At 45.6% G+C, this 26,457-nt stretch overlaps 1 protein-coding gene across 1 annotated transcript in view; it reads right to left on the reverse strand.

Annotated features, from left to right (window-relative positions):
* Positions 1–26,457, reverse strand: part of doc2b (double C2-like domains, beta) — a 213,396-nt gene that overhangs the window by 53,096 nt on the left and 133,843 nt on the right. Inside the window, exon 5 of the mRNA XM_055658071.1 lies at positions 227–353. Coding sequence (XP_055514046.1) covers positions 227–353 — 127 coding nt within the window. The remainder of the gene's footprint in view (positions 1–226; positions 354–26,457) is intronic.

Below are 26,457 nucleotides of genomic sequence, written 5' to 3' on the forward strand. Positions count from 1 at the left end.
TTGAGGCTGGGACTATCCCAAAGTTTAAGAAACAGTTAGACAGGTACATGGATAGGACAGGTTTGGAGGGATATGGACCAAGCGCAGGCAGGTGGGACTGGTGTAGTTGGGACATGTTGGCCGGTGTGGGCATGTTGGGCCGAAGGGCCTGTTTCCACGCTGTATCACTCTATGTCCCAATGTGGCCTGCAAGGGAATAATCAACACAAACGGCAGTATCACTCACTGGCAGTTGCTTCTCCAGGCATATGTTGAAATTCTTCGTTTGATTTGGCTTTAGCTTTTTCAGCGGAATTCTGGTCTCGCCAATAAACTCGTTATGACGGAATTTATCTTCATCACAAACTGAGACTCTGCAACAATAAGATTGCAGGCGTTACTGGCAATTACTCCATGCACCGTGACATGGTTGAATCAGCAAACGTGGAAAAGGTAACAAAGAAATGCTCCTGATATTGATCAGCAGGACTCGGAAGAACAAACTCTGGAAAGGGTTTGCAGTTAATAAACCAATTAAATCCGTTAATGTCAGTGTACAGGAAATAGGAATATGAGTAGATATAAGGTCATAAGTGATAGGGGCAGAATTCAGCCATTTGGCCCATCAAGTCTACTCCGCCATTCAAGCATAGCTGATCTATCTCCCCCTCATAACCCCATTCTCATGCCTTCTCCCCATAACCCCTGACACCCGTACTATTGAAGAATCTATCTATCTCTGCCTTAAAAGTATCCATTGACGGCCTCCACAGCCTTCTGTGGCAAATAATTCAAGAGATAGATAGATTCTTGATTAATACCGGGTGTCAGAGGTTATGGGGAGAAGGCAGGAGAATGGGGTTAGGAGGGAGAGATAGATCAGCCTTGATTGAATAGCGTAGACATGATGGGCTGAATGGCCTAATTCTACTCCTAACACTTATGATCTTATGATCAGACCTTTCTAAGTAAATAGGCAATCAAGTTTTTTGTTGGGGAATAAAAATTAAAGGTACAACAGTTCAATGGTGTTTTATTCGTCACGCATGCAACTGCACAGGGAAATTCTTTTTGCATGTTCTACACATGCGGGAGCTGCAATTTTTAGCACCATTATTCAAAGTCCAAAGAGCGGTCGGCCCACGTGCTCGATGTACTGGAGCAGTTCCCCCGATCCTCTTGGATGGGGGGATTGAAGGTTTTGTGGCCACGTTTTCAGATGATACAAAGATAGGCGAAGGGGTAGGTGGTGTGAAAGCAGGGACTTTGTAGAAGGACTTGGGCAGGTTGGGAGAGTGGGCAGAGAAGAGGCAGATGGAATACAGCATGGCAAAGTGTGGAGTCATACAATTTGGTAGTAGGAATAAAGGCGTGGACTATTTTCTAAACGGGGGGAGAATTCAGAAATGGGAGGTGCAAAGGGACTTGGGAGTGCTGGTGCAGGATTCCCAAAGAGTTAAATTGCAAGTCGAATGGGTAATATGGAAGGCAAACACAATGCTAGCATTTATTTCGAAAGGACTAGAACACTTTCTTGTACAATCAGGAGCAGAATCAGTGCAAATGCCAAGACCGATTGCTACATCAAGCTGAGCAAGGTTCATTCATTAGAAAGGTAATTGACAGAAAATGGGCTTCTTATATTTGATAAAATCCAGCAAGTTCCTGGCACGTCAGCTGGATCTGATACAGGTATTAAATGGACTAGCATTTGTCTCAGCTCAGGAAACGGATATTAAATTTGCAGCTGTCACAAACAGAATGAGATTCATCTGAACCTGTAACATTTTAACCCTTCAAAATTTTTATACAGCTTGCAAAGTAAGTTTGGGGCGTTTCGTTTCGTTTAGTTAAGTTTAGTTGAGAGATACAGCGTGTAAACAGTCCCTTCGGCCCATCGAGTCCAAGCCGACCAGCGATCCCGGCACACTGACACTACAAACTCCTTACCGACAGCACCCGTAGTTTTTGTTTTCCCTATCGTATCTCCGTCCGCCCTGCGGCCCAACATCGTGGAGTTGGTGGCTTTTCCTGGGGACTGACGGGCGCTCCAAGCCGCGCGAGTCTGCGGGACTTTAACATCACGGAGCTTGTGATCCCTTTGACGGTAATCGTAGCTCCAATCGCGGAGCCTGTGGACTTTAACTTCGTGAAGCCCGTGGTCTCTGGTAAGAAGAGGCCGATTCGGGAGCTCCATGCCGCGGAGAGAGTTTCAACCGCCCCGCGCGGGAGTTTCGATTACCCCATCGGGGGGCTTCGATCATTGGCTGCGGGGGCTTTGAACACCCCGACTGCAGATGGTTTGACTGCCCCGCCCGCGGGAGAACAAAGCAGAAGTAGATTGAACGTTATTGCCTTCCATCACAGTGAGGAATGTGGAATCCACTGTGGTGGATGTTTATGTGGCTGTTTGTCTTGTTGCTTTTCACTTAGTATGACTGTAAGGTAACTCAACTTTCACTGTACCTTAATTGTTGCATGTGACAATAAACTGACCTTGGGACCTTGAGATAGACACAAAATGCTGGAGTAACTTAGCGGGACAGGCAGCATCTCTGGAGAGAAGGAATGGGTGACGTTTCAGGTCGAGACTTTTCTTAAAGGCTCAAAACTTCTTCAGATGCTAGCACCATGGCATTAGGAAAATATCACTTTGATATAAAGTTGTCCATCTCTACAATCTTTACCAATGGTGCTGTTTTGAAGCAGAGGAAGTAGTCAATCTGTTACCCTAATGATGATTCTGGGTAATTCTTTAGGCTTTAGAGATACAGCACAGAAACAGGCCCTTCAGCCCATGTCGACCAGCGATCACCCTGTACACTAGTACTATCCCTCACACTGGGGACAATTTCCAATTTTACCGAGGCCAATTAACCTACAAACCTGTACGTCTTTGGAGAGTGGTAGAAAACCGGAGCACCCGGAGAAAACCCACGTGGTCACGGGGAGATCGTACAAACTCGGTGCAGACAGTACCCATAGTCAGGATCGAACCCGCAGTCTCTGGCGCTGTGAGGCAGCAACTCTACCGCTGTGTCACCCTGTTCAGTAAAATCCAACCCAGGAAGCTGGATGTCCTTTCGATGACCTCCAGTGGGAAAGACATTCGGGATGACAGAAGCTGTCGAATCATTTTGGTTCAGCTCTTGCTGGCTTTGGGGCAAAATTGTGTTTTAATGTGTATGATTATTGAAGGAACTGCATTTTAAAAAGCTGCCCAGATGTTTCTCGGAAGCTCAGCTGCCTGCTTCTGATTCACACCAACACCCATGGCAATGGGGTTTATAAATGAGCAGAATCAGGGAACATCTTCACCCACATCTTCCATTGGAAAGGGTGAAAACCTCAGGAGATGCAATGAAGAAATTTAGTTCAACTTAGAGGTCCAGTGTTGGAATTGGCCCCTCGGTCCACCGTGTCCGCACTGACCAGCGATCATCCCACCGCTAGTTCCACCCTACACGCTAGTGACAATTTAAAGGCGCCAAATAGCCGACAAACTTGATCGTCTTTGGAATGTGGGAGGAAACCAGTGCACCTGGAGAGAACCCACGCAGTCGCAGGGTGAGCGAAAAAAACTCCGCACAGATGGCACCCGTGGTCAGGATCGAACCTGGGTCTCTGGAGCTGTGAGGCAGCAACTCCACCGCTGCGCAACCGTGACGCCCCGTTCAGTTATCCTTCATATTCTGTGCGTGATCTCTCTGAAGTTCTTCCGCTGGAAAGTATTTAGCGTGTTTCTTCCCATTCGCTGTTCTTGTGTGTTTAATCCAACGGCCAACAATCGAATGAATGACAAAGCAAGAAATGCAACCAAACTAAGTCTCCAACTCAATTGGCTCGACCGTAATCATGTATCGTCTTTCCGCTGACTGGTTAGCACGCAACAAAAGCTTTTCACTGTACCTCGGTACACGTGACAATAAACTCAACTCAACTAAACCCACAACTCAATAAAATCCACGTCCTCTCTGTTAATTCTTCACCCACCAGTTCATTTACCGTGAAGAATAGAATCAAGCTAGTGTGATAATAATGGCCAACAGATACAGAGTCCTGGCAAGCATCCATGTTATCGGATATACATTTAACAAGGTTTATTTTAAATGTCAGATGTTAAGATGATTGCGTAAGTGTTCAGAGATGACTCACGGCACCTCCTTTATCTGATTCCATCAAAAATCCCTTGAAATTATTTCCCTGAAATATTTTATTTGGAAGTGAATCTGTGGCCAAGCTGCTCGCTCTGAACAGGGAACCACGTGGGTTTTCTCCAGGAGCTCCGGTTTCCTCCCACATCCATAAGATGTGCAGGCTTGTTGGTGCTGCTGTAGTGCTGCTGCCTTACATAGAAACATAGAAACATAGAAATTAGGTGCAGGAGTAGGCCATTCTGCCCTTCGAGCCAGCACCACCATTCAATATGATCATGGCTGATCATCCAACTCAGTATCCCGTACCTGCCTTCTCTCCATACCCCCTGATCCCCTTAGCCACAAGGGCCACATCTAACTCCCTCTTAAATATAGCCAATGAACTGGCCTCAACTACCCTCTGTGGCAGAGAGTTCCAGAGATTCACCACTCTCTGTGTGGAAAAAGCCCCAGAGACCTGCGTTTGATCCTGACTACTGGTGCTGCCTGTACGTTCTCCCTGTGACCACGTGGGTTTTCTCCGGGTGCTCAGGTTTCTTCCCACACTCCAAAGACGTGCATGTTTGTAGGTTAATTGGCTTCAGTAAAAATTGTAAATTGTCTCTCGTGTGTAGGATTGTGCCAGTGGATCCGCTGGTCGGCGCGGACTCAGTGGGCTGAAGGGCCTGTTTCTGTGCTGTATCTCTAAACTAAACTAAGCTAAACTACAATTGAGTTTAAACATTGCTCAGGAAATTTATTTAAAAAATGACCAATTATCAGTTTGAATAAATGATATTTCAATGATATTTTAACTAATGATCACGTATGTTGGGGCTTTGTTATTGAATCCTCCACAATTGTTAAAACTTACAAGTTATTCTCCACTTCCCTTCAAAACTTTAAATGTAAACGGAGGATTGAAGTGTTGGATGTGAGGAAGCACAACGGCAGTAAATCCGCACCTTATTTACGTGGCCGATCTGTGCTTTGAAATGCTTTGATAAGTTTTCCCAAGGGAAGATTTACTGCCGGCACCCCAACATTGTCAACAATTACAAGTAAGAATAATCGGTGCGAAATGAAATATGGAACATATCATTCTGATCAGGGATCATGAATTCTGAAATACTCCTCGTCGGAGAATGCAATAACCAGCAGTAGATGCTCACGACTCCCTCCCTAGGCAGCAGGGAAAGCTGAGCTTGTCTGCAGCAACAATAAGATGTGAGATTCCTCCTCGCTGGAGACACCTCCATCAGATAGTTTCGAAAACATTGAACTATGAAGAGGAAAGGTTATTTGAATCAACATTAAATCTGCTTTTATTAAATTGTGTGCGCCTTCACCAACCAGGGTCCGTTATATTAGTTTTATCAACGCTGCCACTAGCGACACTGGGCTTTGTTATTTTATTAAAAAATAACCATCACTTGCAGCCCCGGGATTGCCTTTAGAATTCCCCACTGAACTGCATCTGAGGACTTAAATCAATAAAATACAGAGAATATGCATCTCGAAATCAGCTCAGCGATCCTGCACCAATAATCCCAGCAACCCAGTCGCGGTGGCGCAGCAGTAGAGTTGCTGCCTCGCAGCGAATGCAGCGCCGGAGACCCGGGTTTGATCCCGATTACGGGTGCTGTCTGTACGGAGTTTGCACGTTCTCCCCGTGAGCTGCGTGGGTTTTTTTCCGAGATCTTCGGTTTCCTCCCACACTCCAAAGACGTACAGGTTTGTAGGTTAATTGGCTTGGTAAATGTAAAAAATGTCCCTAGTGGGTGTAGGATGGTGTTGATGTGCTGGGATCGCAGGGTGGGCTGATGGGCCTGTTTCCGCGCTGTATCTAAGCTAAACTAAACCACAACACAGTGGGGCAGCGGTAGAGCTGCTGTGTTACAGCGCTAGAGACTCGGGTTCGATCCTGATTACGGGGGCTGTCTGTACCCGGCTTGTACGTTCTCCCCGTGACCGGCGTGGGTTTTCTCCGAGATGTTCGGTTTCCACCAACACTCCAAAAGACGTGCACATTTGCAGGCTAATCGGCTTGGTATCAAGGTAAAATTGTCCCTAGTGTGTGTAGGATAGTGTCAGTGTGCGGGGATCGCTGGTCGGCGCGGACTCGGTGGGCCGAAGGGCCTGTTTCCGTGCTGTTCCTCTAAACTAAACTAAACTAAAGTAAAACCCAAAGTATGTCAGTGGTGATTATAAATCCCTGGCTGACTCCTTCTCTCATGTTGTCATTAGACTTAGAAACCACTGATCTGCAAAGGAGTCTCCTCTGAGCGACAGGAATATTTGCAGTTCCCATGGTAACGTATTTCCTTTATTTCAAATGTGGTCACCTTCAACATCTCGACCCAATGGAGTTATAAACTCCCCCCAAAACTGGCCTTCAACTGAGCCTGTTTGATGCTCTGTAGCTAAGGCCATCGACACAGGATTAGGCCATTCAGCCCATCTAATCTACTCTGCCGTTTAATCATTTTTCCCCCTCAACCCCATTCTCCTGTCTTCCCCCCGTAACCTTTGATGCCCTTACTAATCAAGAACCTAACATCCTCGCCTTTGGCTAAAAAAAAAAGCACCCTTGGGCTAAAGAAATTCCTCCTCATCTCCATTCCAAAGATACGTCCTTTCATTATGAGGCTATGCCCTCTGGTTTTAGACTCTCCCATTGCTAAAAACATCCTTTCCACATCCACGATGGAGAATTACAGCGGTATGCCTTATAGCGGTAGAGTTACTGCCTTAAGGCCCTGTCCCACGATGCGAATTTACCCAAGAGCTCTCCCGAGTTTAAAAAAAAATCAAACTCGTGGTAAGTATGTAGAATGTACATAGCGGGTACGTTGGAGCTCGTGGATAGAAACATAGAAACATAGAAAATAGGTGCAGGAGTAGGCCATTCGGCCCTTCGAGCCTGCACCGCCATTCAATATGATCATGGCTGATCATCCAACTCAGTATCTTGTACCTGCCTTCTCTCCATACACCCTGATCTCTTTAGCCACAAGGGCCACATCTAACTCCCTCTTAAATATAGCCAATGAACTGGCCTCAACTACTTTCTGTGGCAGAGAATTCCAGAGATTCACCACTCTCTGTGTGAAAAATGTTTTCCTCATCTCGGTCCTAAAAGATTTCCCCCTTATCCTTAAACAGTGACCCCTTGTTCTGGACTTCCCCAACATCGGGAACAATCTTCCTGCATCTAGCCTGTCCAACCCCTTAAGAATTTTGTAAGTTTCTATAAGATCCCCCCTCAATCTTCTAAATTCTAGCGAGTACAAGCCGAGTCTATCCAGTCTTTCTTCATATGAAAGTCCTGACATCCCAGGAATCAGTCTGGTGAACCTTCTCTGTACTCCCTCTATGGCAAGAATGTCTTTCCTCAGATTAGGAGACCAAAACTGTATGCAATACTCCAGGTGTGGTCTCACCAAGACCCTGTACAACTGCAGTAGAACCTCTCTGCTCCTATACTCAAATCCTTTCGCTATGAATGCTAACATACCATTCACTTTCTTCACTGCCTGCTGCACCTGCATGCCTACTTTCAATGACTGGTGTACCATGACACCCAGGTCTTGTTGCATCTCCCCCTTTCCTAATCGGCCACCATTCAGATAATAGTCTACTTTCCTGTTTTTGCCACCAAAGTGGTTATCCTCACATTTATCCACATTATACTGCATCTGCCATGCATTTGCCCACTCACCCAGCCTATCCAAGTCACCTTGCAGCCTCCTAGCATCCTCCTCACAACTAACACTGCCCCCCAGCTTCATGTCATCCGCAAACTTGGAGATGTTGCATTCAATTCCCTTGTCCAAATCATTAATATATATTGTAAATAGCTGAGGTCCCAGCACTGAGCCTTGTGGTACCCCACTAGTCACTGCCTGCCATTGTGAAGAGGACCCGTTTACTCCTACTCTTTGCTTCCTGTCTGCAAGCCAGTTCTCTATCCACATCAATACTGAACCCCCAATATCGTGTGCTTTAAGTTTGTATACTAATCTCTTATGTGGGACCTTGTCGAAAGCCTTCTGAAAGTCCAGATATAACACATCCACTGGTTCTCCCCTATCCACTCTACTAGTTACATCCTCGAAAAATTCTATAAGATTCGTCAGACATGATTTACGTTTCATAAATCCATGCTGACTTTGTCCAATGATTTCACCACTTTCCAAATGTGCTGCTATCCCATCGTTAATAACTGATTCTAGCAGTTTCCCCACTACCGACGTTAGACTAACTGGTCTGTAATTCCCCGTTTTCTCTCCCCGACATCATATTTCGCTTGGGCAGCTTACACCCCAGCAGTATGAACATTGACTTCTCTAACTTCAAGTAGCCCTTGCCTTCCCTCTCCCTCTGTCAATAGACAATAGACAATAGGTGCAGGAGTAGGCCATTCGGCCCTTCGAGCCAGCACCGCCATTCAACATGATCATGGCTGATCATCCCCAATCAGTACCCCGTTCCTGCCTTCTCCCCATATCCCCTGACTCCACTATTTTTAAGAGCCCTATCTAGCTCTCTCTTGAAAACATCCAGAGAACCAGCCCTCTGAGGCAGAGAATTCCACAGACTCACCACTCTCTGTGAGAAAAAGTGTTTCCTCGTCTCCGTTCTAAGTGGCTTACCCCTTATTCTTAAACTGTGGCCCCTGGTTCTGGACTCCCCCAACATCGGGAACATGTTTCCTGCCCCCAGCGTGTCCAAACCCTTAACAATCTTATATGTTTCAACGAGATACCCTCTCATCCTTCTAAACTCCGTCCCTCCCCCCATCCTAGTTCTCCGACCAGTCTGACTGTCCTTCTGATTAGATTTTACTGATTGTGTGCCTCGCTGTCACCTCCCCCCCCCCGGCTGACAATGATCCATTCTACATTTTCCTTGTTCCTTGTCCCCTTTGATCCCCCGTTTTCTCACCTTACCCTTCCATATCTCTATATCTCCCTCTCCCCTGACTCTCAGTCTGAAGAAGGGTCTCACCCATTCCTTCTCTCCAGAGAAGCTGCCTGTCCCACCGATGTTGCTCCAGCGTTTTGTGTCTATCTTCAGCAGTCATAGCTGTCAAAGCTGGCAACACCTCGTAAGCCATTAAAGATAATGACTTTCTGAAATGCTCTCAGTTTAGCGACGGATCCTAATTTGAATTCCACGCACCCCTGGTTTGCGAGTGTTGATGTCGATTGTGATGCCAAATGCCGTGTTGACACCAACTGCCACTTTATTGTTATGGCACCAAATGAAGTCTTTCACAATCAGTGGGTAAGCTGGCTTTGTGGAGCGCACTTGGCAGCCCAGCTCCCAGACTCACATTAAACATGAAACTGTTGCCATTGCAGGTCTTCATTTGATTTTGTGTAAAAATTGTCGAGAGTCTATAAACAGGGAATGGAGCTCGCAAGGCTGATCGAACTGGAGGTGATTCTGAATTTCTGGTGGTGAGTCCCACCCAATGGCAGCGTATATTAGAAGAGTCGAGAGTGTTTTATTGTCATAGAACAATGAGATTCTTTAACTTGCTGTAACAAGTTAGAAAGAGAAACACCAAAGTGCTGGAGTAACTCAGTTGTGACGTTTCGGGTCTTCAGACTGATCTTCTGACAGTGGAGTAGGCCCAGAAATGTCACCCAACCTTTTTCTCCAAAGTTGCTGCCTGACCCGCTGAGTTACTCCAGCACTTTGGTGTAACCCAGCATCTACAGTTCTTAGTTGTCAAAACCCTTAACAATCTTATATGTTTCAATGAGATACCCTCTCATCCTTCTAAACTCCAGAGTGTACAAGCACAGCCGCTCCATTCACTCAGCATATGACAGTCCCACCATCCCGGGAATTAACCTTGTAAACCTACGCTGCACTCCCTCAATAGCAAGAATGTCCTTCCTCAAATTAGGGGACCAAAACTGCATGCAATACTCCAGGTGTGGTCTCACTAGGGCTCTGTACAACTGCAGAAGGACCTCTTTACTCCTACTGTATATTCAATTCCTCTTGTTATAAAGTGTGGGAGCAAAACGGAATGGATTATATTTGGAATAATAGGAGAAGATACCAATTTAAATAAAGATCAAAATGTTTTTTTTAATTATAGGTTAATAATTGGAAAGAAATTGATACTTAAATTTTGGAAAAATACAACCACACCAACTGTTAAAATGTGGATTAGGAATATGATGGACATAGCACGCCTTGAAGAAATGAGACTCCGACTAATAGATAAATATGACCAATTCTTAAAGAGTTGGTCTCCTTTCATCGACTTTTTGGAATCATGTGATGCAGCAGTGCCGTAAGGATTGCTGATTTCAGTTCATGACGCGGATAGAGCTACATCTCCGAATACAGATTTGAAAAATTCTCTTTTAAGGGGCCTTCTCTTCTATTTCTACTTTCTTCTTTCTCTCTTCCTTTTTTTATTTTTTATATACACACTTCACGTTTTTCTACTCTCTACCATCTATTTTTCCACTTTTTCCCCTTTCTATTGCTTTCTTTTTCTTGTCCTGCTTACTTCTTTCTTATAACATAAAACTAGAGGTTGTACATAGAATGGATTACGGTATTACATAGTTGGCACCTAAAATTAGGTGCCACTGTACTGTTTTGTGATGTATTAACTTCTAATAAAATAAACAAAAAAAAAAAAAAAATTTTTTTTTTAAAATAAATAAATAAAGTGTGGGATGTAATAGTTGAAAACTGACACGGTTTCTTATTGAAAGGCAGATGGTTAAAGAAAGGGCAGAGATAAAAAAAAACGGAAGGCGTGAGAAATCGCCGCTACCAAATGAGATGGATAGGGACGCAGATCTAGTTCATTGGATGTGACTGAGGTGAGAGAACCTATTCAAAAAATAACACGTAGAGAGCTTGGGGGCTTGCAAAATGCACTATTTTCTTCCAATTGAAATTCAGCACATATTTCAGTTTTTTCCAGAAATAAGATGAAACTATTTAGCAAATAAGACGAGAGTTAAGGGAACTCTATTTCACCGGCAATTGTCAAAGGAGTGAAAGTCCACGACATTATAAAGTGACAGATGAAGGAGTGTGTGATCTTGCCCGCTCTGTGGTCCTGGGACTCCCTGCCCTGACCTTAGTTTAGAGATACAGCGCAGAAACAGGCCCTTCGGCCCACCGCGTGCGTGCCGACCAGCGACCCCCATACACACGCACTATCCTACACACCCGAGGGCCAATTTACAATGTTTACCAAAGCCAAATTAACCATTCCATGGATAGGACAGGTTTGGAGGGATATGGACCAAACGCGGGCAAGTGGGACTAATGTAGCTACGGCATGTTGGCCAGTGTGGGCAAGTTGGCCGATTGGCGTGTTTCCACGCTGTATCACTCTATGAACCTGTATGTCTTTGGAGTGTGGAAGGAAACCGGAGCAGCTGGAGAAAACCCACGTGGTCACGGCGTGATGGTACAAACTCCATACAGACAACACCCGTGATCAGGATCAAACCTGGGTCTGTGGCGCTACAAGGCATCAACTCTACCACTGCGCCATCATGCCCCCCCTTTGTATACATTAGATGGAATCCAAGCTTACAGCTGGAGTGGCTGATCAATGATAACCTGCAGGTTACACATTGTCTCTGTTTGTGGGCAGAAGAGGTGGACACAGAGTTAGACTTGCTGCCCAACAGCCTCAGAAAACCGGTTTGATCCTGACTATGGCCGCTGTCTATACAGAGTTTGCACGTTCTCCCTGTGACCGCGTGGGTTTTCCCCTGGTGCTCCGGTTTCCTTGCACATTCCAAATGTTGTGTCTATCTGTGGTGTAAACCAGCATCTATAGTTCCTTCCTGCACTAACCCATCTTAAACTGGGCAACGTGGCACAGAAGAATCCATATCGATTAGGAACCATTTTGTTCTTAATTCCTATATGCAAAAATTGTGGGAAAATTCGGTCAGAATTGAGCTACAGAAGTGATAGGTAGATACAAGTGTGGGGGGGGGGGGGGGGGGGGGGGGGGGGGGGTGGTTGATAGACAGATGGTTGGACGAACACCAAAGAAGGGAAGTGTGAGATAAGGAAAGAAGAGGTGCGAATTGTGAAGCCAGAGGAAGGAATACAGGTGGAGGGGGATGTGGGGGGAGTGGGAAGGGGAGAAATGGGTGCAAATCCAGATGGGGCTCAGGGAATGGGGGATGGGGGAGCTTTGAAGGGGGGGGCAGGGGGGTGTTTGTAGGTTAGTTACCTAGAATTGGAGAATTCACTGTTCGTTGGAAGTCTTTGCCTTCCATCACAGCGAGGAGGAGATGCGCTGCGATGGATGTTTGTGTAAATTGTGTTGTGTCTTGGTTCTTTTTTGCGTGTATGACTGCAGAAACAACATTTCGTTTGAACCCCAATGGGGTTCAAATGACAAATAAACTGTGTTGTACTGTAACATAAAGAAGTTTACTGTGTTTGTGCCGACGATTTAGTCCACGAAATGGTGCTTCCAGTGGGGAGCTGTGCATGCATGGGAATCATCAGACGGAAAGCGCGCCCCCAGACTCGCGATTCTCAGTCCAATAAAATTAATTGGCAAAAGATTACGGGCTGCATGCCCGTGATTTCCCAGGCTACATCCTGAGCTGGCTCCACATGAAAAAAACACTCCACTAATGTCCCCACAAGAGAGTCTGTAGGTATTAAAGTGGAAAGTTTACAATGCAGGATGGACAGAAGGTTGAGTACTATGAGTGCTCGGTATTCACAAACAAAAAAATGCCCTGGGAATTTGAGGAAGCTCAGGCGCACACACTGTCCCACACGCATTAAAAATAATTGGCATAATTCTACAAGAAGGTGTCCACATTGTGGATTCATCACTGAAGTCCATTTCTCCCACTCCCTGTCCATCCTGACGGAAAACTGGAGTAAAAACCCATTTTCATGCGTTTGACATTCATGATATTACAGCACATTAATAAATGTGCTGTAATATGATTTTCGAGGGGAGAAGAGATGGATTGAGTGGATGTGGAGAGGATGTTTCCACTAGGACCGGAGGACGCAGCCTCAGAATTAGAGGACGTACCTTTAGGAAGGAGATGAGGAGGAATTTCTTTAGTCAGAGGGTGGTGAATCTGTGGAACCATTTGCCACAGAAGGCTGTGGAGGCCGTCAATGGATATTTGTAAGGAAGCGATAGATAGATTCTCGATTAGTACGGGTGTCAAGGGTTCTGGGGAGGAGAATGGGGTTTGCAGGGAGAGGTAGATCAGCCACGATTGAATGGCGGAGTAGACTTGATGTGCCGAATTGTCTAATTCTACTCCTATCACTTTTGAACTTATGAAGAGTGAATGGAAGAAAATGAGATCATGAACACAGTGGTGAAGCTAGTCGAGCCGCTGCCTCACAGCGCCAGAGACCCACGTTCGATCCTGACCGCGGGTGCTGTCTGTGTGGAGTTTGCACGTTCTCCTTGAGACCGTGTGGATTTCCTCCAGGTGCTCCCGTTTCCTCCGACATCCCAGAGACGTGTGGGTTTGTAAATTGACCCTTGTGTGTAGGGAGTAGGTGAGAATGTGGGATGACATCAAACTAGTATGAACGGGTGATCAATGGTTGGCAAGGACTCGGTGGGCCGAAGGGTGTGTTCCTATGCTGCATCTCTAAACTAATGCTGTTGCAGTGTCACTGTAGGAGGGAATTTTGTTCTGTAGCCTGTACTCAGATAGGCACAGATGGAAATAAAACAGCTCGTGGATCAGTGGTGAGTCAATCTAACAAGTCGGATTATTAAAGGGCTTAGCGATGTCCATCGGGAAACAGTGTGAGCAAGCCCAAACGGCTTCAATAAGCTATAGTAACTACAACATTTTTATAGAGTTGTGGAGTTGAAATAAATCATTCATCAATGTCTTTGTAACCTTCCATCTTTCTCTTTTCCCAGAGTTAACTCTAACCTTATGTTTCATGCTGGTTTGACATTATTTCTCCCATATATCTAACACATAGATACCATAAATGTCTATTAAAAATAGAAGGATTGATTCTACTGTACGAAGATTTGATTCTACTCGCTAAATGGAGTCCCCTCGGTAAAGAGGTAATTCATTAATGTTTGGGGGACATCCCTGCTAAGCACAGTGACAGAGAGCAGATGTAATCTCAAGATCACAACCGATACGAACCTAGACAGAACTGCAAAGGACTATGTTCCACCCCCCCCCCACACACACACACACAATGGATAAGATAGCCTGCTTTTCCCCATCCATGTTCCTCAGTATGTGAGATCTAGGGTTAACCAAATTATAACATACTCAATTTCCTTAGAATTCTCAAAATTCCCGACAACAATCATATTACAGGAAACCGGTCTGAATCTGGCAGTGTGCGTCTTCACACTTGCTTCCCCTATCACATTACACAGACTGAAGAAGGGTCCTGACCCAAAACGTCACCTATCCAGGCACTCCTGAGCCACTGAGTTACTTCAACACTTTGTGTCCTTTTGTGTAAAATCCAGCACCTGCAGTTCCTTATGTTTTCCCAAGACCCAGGAACGCTCGACTGTCATACGTACTGAGTTGAGTTGAGTTTATTGTTGAGTTTAGTCTATCGCCACGTGGACCGAGGTGCGGTGAACAGCTTTTGTTGCATGCTCGCCAGTCAGTGGAAAGACAATACACGATTACAAGTGAGCTGCTCACACACAGTGTACAGACAGAGGAGTTATACAAGATCATACTGTAGTTAAAGTAAGGATTGTTGCTGTTGGAGTAGAGGTTTAAGAGAGTGGAGCTATTGTATAGAGTGATTGCTGTCGGGTTATGCTTGTAATAAGGCTCGTACGACGACGTAAACAGAGTATACCTTTATTTAGCCTCTCTGTACAACAGCAGCAATAGCAACAGCAGCCTCGTGTGTAAGCCCAGGCAACTCCCTAACTGCCCACACCCTGGGTTCCAGTCACATCCGGTTACTGGAGCCTGGCTTCTGGCACACAGGGTCCTAGTGCCCCTCTGCTCAGCCTTACACTATTATTGCATAATACCACAATTGCAGATCCACTTCTGTGACCAACACACAAAGAGTCGCCTGTGGTGGACGCCATCTTGGATCAGCAACATGCAGCAGCTTTATGTCTATTCACCATTCTCTTGAACAAGGATCTTCGACAAGGGAAGGTGCACAAAAAAGCTGGAGAAACTCAGCGGGTGCAGCAGCATCTATGGAGCAGAGGAAAAAGGCAACGTTTCGGGCCGAAACCCTTCTTCAGACTGATCGGGGGTGGGGGCGCGGGGAGAAGAGAGGAAAAAGGAGGAGGAGCCCGAAGGCTGGGGGAGGGGAGGAGACAGCAGGAGGGCTGAGGAAGGGGAGGAGACAGCAAGGGCTAACAAAATTGGGTGAATTCAATGTTCATGCCCCCAGGATGCTGACCCCCCCAAGCGGAATATGAGGTGCTGCTCCTCCAATTTCCGGTGTTGCTCGCTCTGGCAATGGAGGAGACCCAGGACAGAGAGGTCGGATATGGAGTGGGAGGGGGAGTTGAAGTGCTACAACTTCGACAAGGGATGCTGCCTAAAGGGCCTGTTCCACTTTTACGACCTAATTCACAACCTTTTTTACTCGTGGACATTTATCATCAGGCTAGAAAAAAACGCCCCGACCTACTTGATGCCACGAGTACCTACGACTAGCATCACGACCTGCTACGACCTCGTGACGACCATGCTGCGAGTATGAGTCAAGGGCAAACTCGGCAGAGGTCGTGAATTAGGTCGTGAAAGTGGGGACGGGCCCTTTACCCACTGAGAGGTTCCAACAGTTTCTGCCATCACAATATCATGTTTTGAATATCGAGCCTCTAGGTAGGTAGTCCTAACGGGCTTGTTTTTCTCGGTTGTAATATAAAGGTGCTGTCTTTGCCTGCCCTCGGCGTGAGAAGAGTCTCCAGTCGCCTGCTAATTGCATCGCTCCCCTCAATAATTAGTGTTGACAATCGCAGTGTGAACAATAACACTTCTGCCGTGCAGTTAAAAGCCTAGAATGCAAATCGGAATTAGGATTTGAAATGTTTGTCTCTCTTCACGAGGGATGGCAAAGTTACTGAGAAGGGTTTGATGATTAGGAAGGTGGAAATGAGACTGGTCTTGGAGGCCTGATGACATTTATTTATCACAGTTTACAAGCACTACTCCAGCCTTTGCTTTGCTTACCTCTGCAAACACACGCATATGCTCCCATCAGCTAAATTCAAAGTACTGGGGGAACTCAGCGGGCCAGGCAGCATATGCGGAAGGGAATGGACAGACGATATTTTGGGTCAGGACCAGTTTTTGGGCGGTACAGTCGTGCAGTGGTAGAGTTGCTGCCATACAGCGCCAGACACCCGGTACGATCCTGACCGCGGGTGCTGTCTGTACGGAGTTTGCACGTTCTCCCTGTGACCGCACATATTTTCTCTGGGTGCTCCGGTTTCGTCCCACACTCCAAAGACATAGAAACATAGAGAATAGGTGCATGAGTAGGCCATTTGGCCCCTCGAGCCAGCACCACCATTCAATATGATCATGGCTGATCATCCAGAATCAGTATCCCTTGAATCTATTGGTCTTTAGAGTTATATCGAACTCTCTCTTGAATACATCCAGTGAATTGGCCTCCATTGCCTTCTTTGGCGGAGAACTCCACCGATTAATTGGCTTCTGTGAATGATCCATTCTGCGCAGGATAGAATGTTGGTCGGCGTAGATTTGATGGGCTGAAGGGCCTGTTTCCACGCTGTATCTCTAAACTAAACTAAACTAAACTAAACCATTCTTCAGGCAGTTTGGAGAAGGGTCCATATGACTGGAAACTTTGACTGTTCAATGCCTCCACATATGCTGCCTGTCTTGCTGAGTTTCTCCAGCACTGTCTCCTTGCTCACTATTCCAGCATTTGCTGTCTCTCTATGCTTCTATTAGCTCTGTTTCCTCTTCATTCAGCTGATTGGCCCCTTTGCACTGCCATTTACTCCTTCCTTCAGAAGCCTTCGTGTCTGACCAAGACCTCTGCTGCCTAGTTAATCAGTTCTTTCATCGCTTGCTGTCCAATCTTGCCACTTAGTCGGGATGTTCCATAACATTGAAACCACAGGACCAACAACCCTTCAAAACTAATGAGCCATACCAAAGAACACTTCAATTTGTAACCGCACAGCCCCAGGCCTGAAGGAATAGCGATTGCAGTGGTTTGCTGTGTTCTTCAGCGTTACTGAAGACGGGCGATTCACGTTCAGGAGGGGAGGGGGAACGACAGGAACAGGACACCTCACTTTCTATCCGAGTCACGGAGTCATTGAGGTGTACAGCATGGAAACAGGCCCTTCAGCCCACCTTCAGGTCCTTCAGCCCATGCTGACCAAGTTTGTCTACTTAGGAATACACTGCATAATTGCCATGAGGGGGGGGGAGAGAGAAGAAAGGAGGACCTGGCCTGGGATACCTTGTAATTTGTCGACGCCCTTTATGTGTCAACTCTTTACATACCTTGGGTATGTAAAACAAGGAGTATCGTTGTGCCTTGTCACAAGTGGCAATAAAGTACTCATTCATTCATTCATTCATTCATTCATACATTCATCCATTCATTCTTGGCTGCAGTCCCATTTGCCTGCATTTGGCCCATGGCCCTCTAAACCCTTCCTTTCCACATATCTGTCGAAATGTGTTTTAATTGTAATTTCCAGCACTCCAATCTGTGGTAGTTTTCTAGGGAGTCATGACAACACAATGTGGCGTGCTTTTCTTAAATCAGAGGTGCCAAATTTCTTTTTTTTTTTTAACTGATTGAGCTCCGAATATCAAAATTCTAATAGCTATTGATATGTAAAAAAAAATTGATCACAGCATAGGTCAGGTAAAGACCGATGGAAAAAGAGTACAGAAACAGCTGGAGACAGCCCTAGGGGTTGGGTCCTGTCAGCAAAAACTGAAGAGAGACAATTTTTCAGGTCAGAGACTTAGTCAGATTTTACTGTGCATCAAAAAAAAACACAGAGCAGATTGTGCCAAAGATGTAGACACAAAATGCTGGAGTAAAGGGGCTGTCCCACTGTACGAACTAATTCAAGAGCTCTCCCGAGTTTAAAACAAAATCAAACTCGTGGTAAGCACGTAGAATGTACGTAGCGGGTACGTCGGAGCTCGGGGTCGTCTCTTAGCGGCTCGTAACACTAACGGCAGGTACTCGGGAAACGTGGTAAGCTCGGGAAGACTGGAAACATGTTGTAAAATGTCCACGAGAGCCCCGAGTCCCTACGAGCGGCCATTACCGTAATTCTCCAAGTTCGAATCAGGGGAAACTCGGGAGAACTCTTGAATTAGCTCGTACAGTGGGACAGCCCCATAACTTAGCGGGACAGGCAGCATCTCTGCAGAGGATGGGTAACATTTCGGGTTTTCAGACTGAAGAAGGGTCTCGACCCGAAAAGTCACCCATCCCTTCTCTACAGAGATGCTGCCTGTCCCGCTGAGTTACTCCAGCATTTTGTATCTACCTTCGATTTCAAACAGCATCTGCAGTTCTTTCCTTGTATCATTGTACCAAAGAGGCCCGTATCTGACGAGCAATGAGAGGATAGGCACAAAGTGCTGGAGTAACTCAGCGGGTCGGGCAGCATGACTGGAGAATAGGACCAGGTGATGTTTCAGGTCGGAACCCTTCAGATAGGAAAATACACCACACCACCCCCCCCCCCCCCCCCCCCTACCCCCCATCCCCCCCCCCCCCCCTCACCCACCCCTCAACCCCCATGTTACGGCAGCTTGGAATTCACCCTTAGAGAATTCACAAATCACTTCCAAATAATTTGATACATGGAATAAAACATTTTGTTCTTGTGGAATTTATGAAAATAAATAATATGTATAGAGAACTGAGCTCATTTATCAAGACAGCAATTGTGAACTCGCGGTTCACAGAGGGACGTTATATGAAGAGATTTGCTTTGGAAACTGACAAGGCCATGTCTTCCATTGTTACTTTGTCAACAATCCACCATCGAGCCATGTGACATGTATTTCTAGTCAATGAAATCAACAACTCGTTCGCTTCTGCCTACAATATAATCAGAATGTCCTTGCCTATAGACCATAAACCCACAGGGTCATACTGTTTGGAGAGGAATTTCCCATAGCAACACATTGACAACGCCCAGAGGATTGTCGGCTACCCTCTCCTTACCTTGGAGGACTTACACAGTTCCCGCTGCATCAAAAAATCCCAGAGTATTATAAAGGACATTTCCCACCCCGGACACTCCCTGTTTGAACTGTTGCCGTCAGGCAGACGGTACAGATCTACAAGGACAAGGACAAACAGTTTTTACCCCACTGCTATAAAGGCACTAAATGTAGCCGCCAAGGAACGCAGGGGCGATACATACTAAGGGACTGTGGTACACTGTGAAATCCACAGAAGGATGTAGGGTTGGGTGTTTATGCGTGCTATTTTCATGATATTTATTTTAGTTGTTTATCTTTTTTTAATATTTTACCTTGTATGTATCGTTAGCTTTTAGAAATGTTTGAATGGTGCACTGACTGGCTGACATTTTTAAATTTTGTTGTACATGGTTCATGTTACAATGACAATAAAGAAACTATTCAACTATATTCTATCTCCACTTACAACGTAGGATTCAATTGGTGAGAGGGGGGATTAAAAAGTTCACACAAATCGCAACAGGGCGCGTTTTCTAAGAAGGCAGTACCTCCGTAACTTGGGGGAACAGTGTACGGGTGTACAAGCTGACTCAGCAGGAGTCAGGAGTCAGGAGTGGAGTTGATAGCAAGGACACAGAGCCTTTAGTGAAGGGGGTAAATGTCAGCCTGAGATTTTCCTGAACTCATAGCTCAAGACTGTTATTTTTAGCAGGCATTACTCCACTCCCTCAATAATTGAAACTAAAAAGCACTTCCCAGAAAATGTTGGCATTATTGCCTAAAAGGTCATACATCTGAAGACAAGGTCATCCTAACCTCCATTCATCACCTCACGAGGCTGCACGCACCATTTTGCTTGCTGGTCCTCACGCTCGCTGGCAACTATCTCTGGGAGTTTTGAAAATTAAATATGGCCAGGCTGACTCCCTTGAAAATAAACTCTCACTGAAAAGGCTGTTCCTCTCCAGACCTTCCAGTAAATGTTGGCACTCTCTTGTCTAAAGTTCAGTCTTACTCCCTGCTAATGCCAATTCTGCTGCCCTGAAAACTATGCTGCCAGAAAAAAAAAAGATATATATATAGCCTCTTCATAAGCAGCCATGGTGAATGTTGCAGCCAGAGATATGATAGCAACCAGGAACTGCAGATGCTGGTGAATCTACAAAAGGACACAAATTTCTGGAGTAACTCAGCGGGTCAGGCAGCATTAATGGAGAACGAGGATAGGTTCTCTTGAAGAATATGAAGCAAAGCAAGAATTTCATTGTCCTATACAGGGACACATGACAATAAACTCACTTGAACTAGGTGACGTTTCAGGTCAGGTTGGAAGAAGGGTCCTGACCCGAAACGTTACCTTCCCATGTTCTCCAAAGATGCTGCCTGACCTGCTGACTTACTCCAGCATTTAGTGTCAAAGAAAAGGATAGCTGGCATTGCGGTGTCCAAATGCTCAGGTTGTGGCTCAAGCTGTTTCTGACAGTCTCCAGACACAATCTAACATCTTTTAACAACCTAAAACCAGTTAATTCGGCCACCCTCGTCATTTCACCACTTTTCTGCCTAATCCAAAATCCTAATTTCCTTGGGATTGAAATCGAATCAGTCTCAGCCTTGAATATGTAGAAAGGAACTGCAGATGCTGGTCTGAAGCAGGGTCCCGACCCGAAACGTTACCCATCCTGTTTCTCCAGAGATGCTGCCCGACCCGCTGAGTTACTCCAGCACTTGGAATCTGTCTTCAGCATTCACTCTGCATCTCTAATAGAGAATTCCAAAGATTTACAATCAGAAGTATTGACAAGTTGACCTCACTGTTCTAAATGGCTGGCCATTTATCCTGCGGCAATCGCTGCATGTTAGAGGAAGCGGCCACAATTTATGTCGTGAATGTGCTTGGATATCTCACTGCCTCTGAATAACATCTCTGTAGTGGTTTAATATTAGCATTCTTAAGTCATCCTCCACTTCATGACTAAATATACGCTGAATACTCAGCTAGTGGCCCGACCATTTCCACCAGTACACAATAGACAATAGGTGCAGGAGTAGGCCATTCGGCCCTTCGAGCCAGTACCGCCATTCAATGTAATCATGGCTGATCATCCATAATCAACACCCCGTTCTTGCCTTCTCCCCATATCCCCTGACTCCGCAATCTTTAAGAGCCCTATCTAGCTCTCTCAAAAGTATCCAGGGAACTGGCCTCCACCGCCCTCTGAGGCAGAGAAATCCACAGACTCACAACTCTCTGTGAGAAAAAGTGTTTCCTCGCCTCCGTTCTAAATGGCTTGCCCCTTATTCTTAAACAGTGGCCCCTGGTTCTGGACTCCCCCAACATCAGGAACATGTTTCCTGCCTCCAGCGTGTCCAAACCCTTAATAATCTTATATGTTTCAATAAGATTCCCTCTCATCCTTCCAAACTCCAGAGTATACAAGCCTAGCCACTCCATTCTCTCAGCATATGACAGTCATCCCGGGAATTAGCCTTGTAAACCTACGCTGCACTCCCTCAATAGCAAGAATGTCCTTCCTCAAATTAGGGGACCAAAACTGCACACAATACTCCAGTAGCGTGTTCAAGACAACTCCCTCGTACCCTATGTAAAACATACTTCTCCCACGCATCTCCTTTAAACTTTGGCACTCTCACCTTAAAGCGATGCCTTCAGGGCTTTGACATTTGTACCCCTCAACTCTGACGCTCCAGAGAAAACACCTCTTTATAGCTGTGTAAGAAAGAACTGCAGATGCTGGTTTAAATCAAAGGGAGACACAAAATGCTGGAGTAACTCAGCGGGTGTGGCAGCATCTCTGGAGAGAAGGAATGGGCGACGTTTCGGGTCGAGACCCTTCTTCAGACAGATGGTGATTTCACACCCCAGTGGTATGAACATTTACATCCCTAACTTCAGATAGTCCTGGTTTTTACTCTCTCCATCCCCTTCACAGTTCTCCCACCGGTCTTACTGTCTGCGACTACATTCTATCTTTGTCCCGCCCCCTCCGCTGACATCAGTCTGAATAAGGGTCTCGACCCGAAACGTCCCCCATTCCTTCTCTCCAGAGATGCTGCCTCACCCGCTGAGTAACTCCAGCATTTTGTGTCTATCTTCTCTTTATAGCTAATACCCTCCAATCCAAGGCAGCATTCCGGTAAATCTCGTGCACTCTCTCCTTCTAAGCTTCATGGACCCCAATCTCAATTGAGACCTAAATTAGGCCTTTTACTTTCTCAGATCTGCTCAATTATCAATCTTCTATTAGGGATACAGCGTGGAAACAGGCCCTTCGGCCCACCGAGTCCTCGCCGACAAAGGATCACTGTACACTAGTTCTATGTTATCCCAGTTTCGCATTCTACACATTAGGGGGCAATTTCCAAAAGCAGATTAACCTGCAAACCTTTGGAATGTGGGAGGAAACCGGAGCACCCAGAGAAATCCCACGTGGTTACAGAGAGAACGTACAGGCAACATCGCCAGTCAGGATCGAACCAAGGTCTCTTGTGCTGTAAGGTACCATTTCTACCACTGCCCAACTGTGCCGTTCTCCAGATACCTCTCACAAATTGCATCTTCCGCATCCTCTACAATAAGTAAAAATCCATCATGTTCAGTATTGAATCAATTCAAGATCCTAGGGTGGAAAATTCATAATTTCGAAGTCTTCTGATTGAGCAATACTAACTTCATTCCAAAACAACTTAAGTCCTAGTGCGCACTTTGAGTTGGACATGAACAGCCCTTGATAATGGACCATTCTTTCTGACTGACTCCTTTGAAGAAACATCTGCAGGAAACGGATGCATTTTATCCATGCAGGAGCTCAACTCAACACTCAATGTGTGGGATGATACTTTGTGTCCCAATTAAGAATAACATTTCTTTAGTATTGGTCAATGACTCTTGGAGAAAGAGTCTGCTGAGGATGAATACCTTCTGATATGCGACAACACATGCAGCCGGTAGAGCCACGACCTCACAGCGCCAGAGACATAGGTTCGCTCCTGACCCTGGGTGCTGTTTGTGCGAAGTTTGCACGTTCTCCCTTGCGACCGTGTGGGTGTCCTCCTGGTGCACCGGTTTCCAACCACATGCCAAAGACGTGCGGGTTTGTAGGTTAATTGGCCCTCTGCAAATGGTGCAGGGAGTGAGCGAATGGGAAAGCGGGATAACATAGAACTAGTGTGAACGGGTCAGCAAGGACTCGATGGGCCGAAGGGCCCGTTTCCATGCTGTATCTCTAGACCAAACTAAACTTAACTAATACATAATTATAAATCCACCTCACTGATCAACGTGGACACATCAGCCATGTTCTGGTTGAAAATCTGGCAGCTCAATCACATTAAAATGCAGCTTTTAACTTATCCAGGGAAGTGGAGATTGTATTGATTTAATGCTTGAAGCATAAAAATGATCATCTTGCAAAAGGTTGATTTGCATAGCTTTCAATACAGAACAGCGTACATTATTATCTAGTAGCCTACATGGAAATCGTAAACCTTCAGGTTGGTGAAATTATATATATATCAATGTGGGCTTCATTTAGGAAGTTTAGTCAATGCAATGGCTTCTAACTGATTATAGGAATAACAACACCATTGATTTGGAGCCAATAGCTCAGTGCAATGAAAACTTGAAAGGTCTCGTAAAGAGGTCCATGAATTACGAGCTGCGATTGCTGATAAAAACCTGAACAAATGAATTTTAAAGACTTTAGAAATACTCATCTGATTATGAAATTGGAAAGGTCTATCCAGAAACAGCAATCACAGAGTACGCAAGTCGTAACATTCCCCTCATTGATTTTCCATCCACTGAATGAAATGGTTAGAAAATAGAGGCTACAGTCTAGGTTTCTTGTCTAGGCTAACAGTGAGTACGGGAAAATTAGAACCAGCAGTTCAGAGATGTAGAGATACAGTGCGGAAACGTGTCCTTCGGCCCATCGAGTCCGCGCCGGCCAGCACACTAGCACTATCCTACACACACTAGGGACAATTTACCATTTTACCGAAGCCAATTAGCCTACAAACCTGTACGTCTTTGGAGTGTGGGAGGAAACTGGAGCACCCGGAGAAAACCCACGTAGGTCACGGGGAGAAACTCCAATGCAGACAGCACCCGTAGTCAGGATCAAACCCGGGCCTCTGGCGCTGTAAGGCAAGCGGGCAGCAATTTCCTGAATGTGACGCGCATTACAAGTGAAGCCGATCTTATTAGCGGCATCTTCTGTGGATATTACTCAAGAGTCTTATTAGGATTCAGTGCCACATCAAGGTTGTGTAAACAAGCTGGGCCTGATGGAAGCAGAAACTTAATTTGCAAAGACTTGTGATGTGAAAATGAAAGTTTGCACTCAGCAAACGATCACTTTGGGAACCTGACGCACAGCAGTCGGAAATTTGCATAATTGCATCCAAAGACAAGATGAATGTGGCACTTGGGTTAATGTACAGCCGCACTTGGTACATGAATCGTCTGCGCGCGAGCGAGTACAATGTGCGCACTCCTGGTCAGGAAGATGGGGCGCTAACTATTTGTGGACTCTGCCGCTGTTGCTCCGTAAGCGGCCATCGAAAAATGGAAAACAATCATCTTAAGCACTCCTCCGATTACTCGTTCTCTCTTCAAATGGTTTGTCTCATCAAGGTGTCAAAACGGAACGAGTCTTGTAGGTGTTGCAAGCTCTACATTAATTACGCCTTGGTGTGAAAGTTGGACCTGTCGACTGCAGAATCTTTCATCCCACAGGCCGTTTAATTAGAATTATTGAAAGTGGAGAGGGCACACTTGCTTCCCACCGAGATAATGGAAAGGTTTCTCATTCCGCTGACTTCAAGGATCTTTCGTGAAATGAGTTTGGAAAATGTTCGGACTTGTTCACAGTTCAATGAACCCAATATATGTCATCAATTTAGTCATTCAATTTTGAAAAGCCTTCGACTGGAGGGATGCTTCGCTAAGATTACCACCAAAATATCTTATTATTAACGAGACCAAAGTAATGGAAGCTTCACACTGAAGTTGGTTATCATATATCTAAACTGCGAGCGCTCATCAACAAAAACGGGTTTCCCAAAGAAACCTATTTCTCAGCGTACGATTCCATTATTTTGATGAGTGCAAGAATATTAAATTTAATAATACCTTTAGCAAACCTAATTTAAAGTCATGCATGCTTATCTCTGGACAAGACTTCAAGAGACATTTTTTTATTCAAAAGATGAGAGAGGATATTTTATTAAATTACGCAAAGGATTCTGTTGCCAGGACTTGAGGCCCTGAGCAGGTTCGGCAGGCTAGGACTTTATTCCCTTTAGCACGGGAGGTTGAGGGGCGATTATATAATGATGTACATGATCATGAGAGGAATATATAGGGTGGAGGCACAGAGTATTTTACCCACAGCAGGGGAATCAGGAACCAGAGGACATAGGTTTAAGGTGAGAGGGGAAAGATTAATAGGAACATTCATGTGAGGAGTAGACTTGAATGGTGGAGTAGACTTGATGGGCCGAATGGCGTAATTCTACTCCTAGAACCTACGATGGAAGGATGTGAGGAAACTTTTTCCTCACAGAGGGTGGTGGGTAAATGGAACGAGTTGCCAGAGGTGATAGTTGAAGCAAGTACTATAACAGCGTTTTTAAAGACGTTTGAACAGGTACACGGATGGGAAAGGTTTAGAGGGAGATGGGCCAAATGCAGGCAGGTGGGACTATTGTAGATGGGGCATCTTGGTCAGCATGGACAGGAAAGGAACAGTTTCCTTGCGGTATGACTTCATGATTCTGTTGGCCTTGCACCACTTCAAATCTATGTTTATGATGCTCTCCACCACCAATGTCAACCACCACAGCATTTCCTAACTTCCGAAGATAGACACAAAAAGCTGGAGTAACTCAGCGGGACAGGCAGCATCCCTGGAGAGAAGGAATGGGTGACGTTTCGGGTTGAGGCCCTACTTCAGACTGGCCTGTCCCGCCGAATTACTCCAGCTTTTTGTGTCTATCTTCTTACAAACCGCTACCAGAAATGAAAGGTTAACGCAACTGTGGATGACTACATTTTTGGGAGAACAGAGAGACTTAAAGATAACCCAACAGAGGCGTTTTAAAATGATTGAACGATTGGCCAG

This window comes from Leucoraja erinacea, chromosome 28 (genome assembly GCF_028641065.1).
Source record: "Leucoraja erinacea ecotype New England chromosome 28, Leri_hhj_1, whole genome shotgun sequence".
Lineage (NCBI taxonomy): Eukaryota > Metazoa > Chordata > Chondrichthyes > Rajiformes > Rajidae > Leucoraja > Leucoraja erinaceus.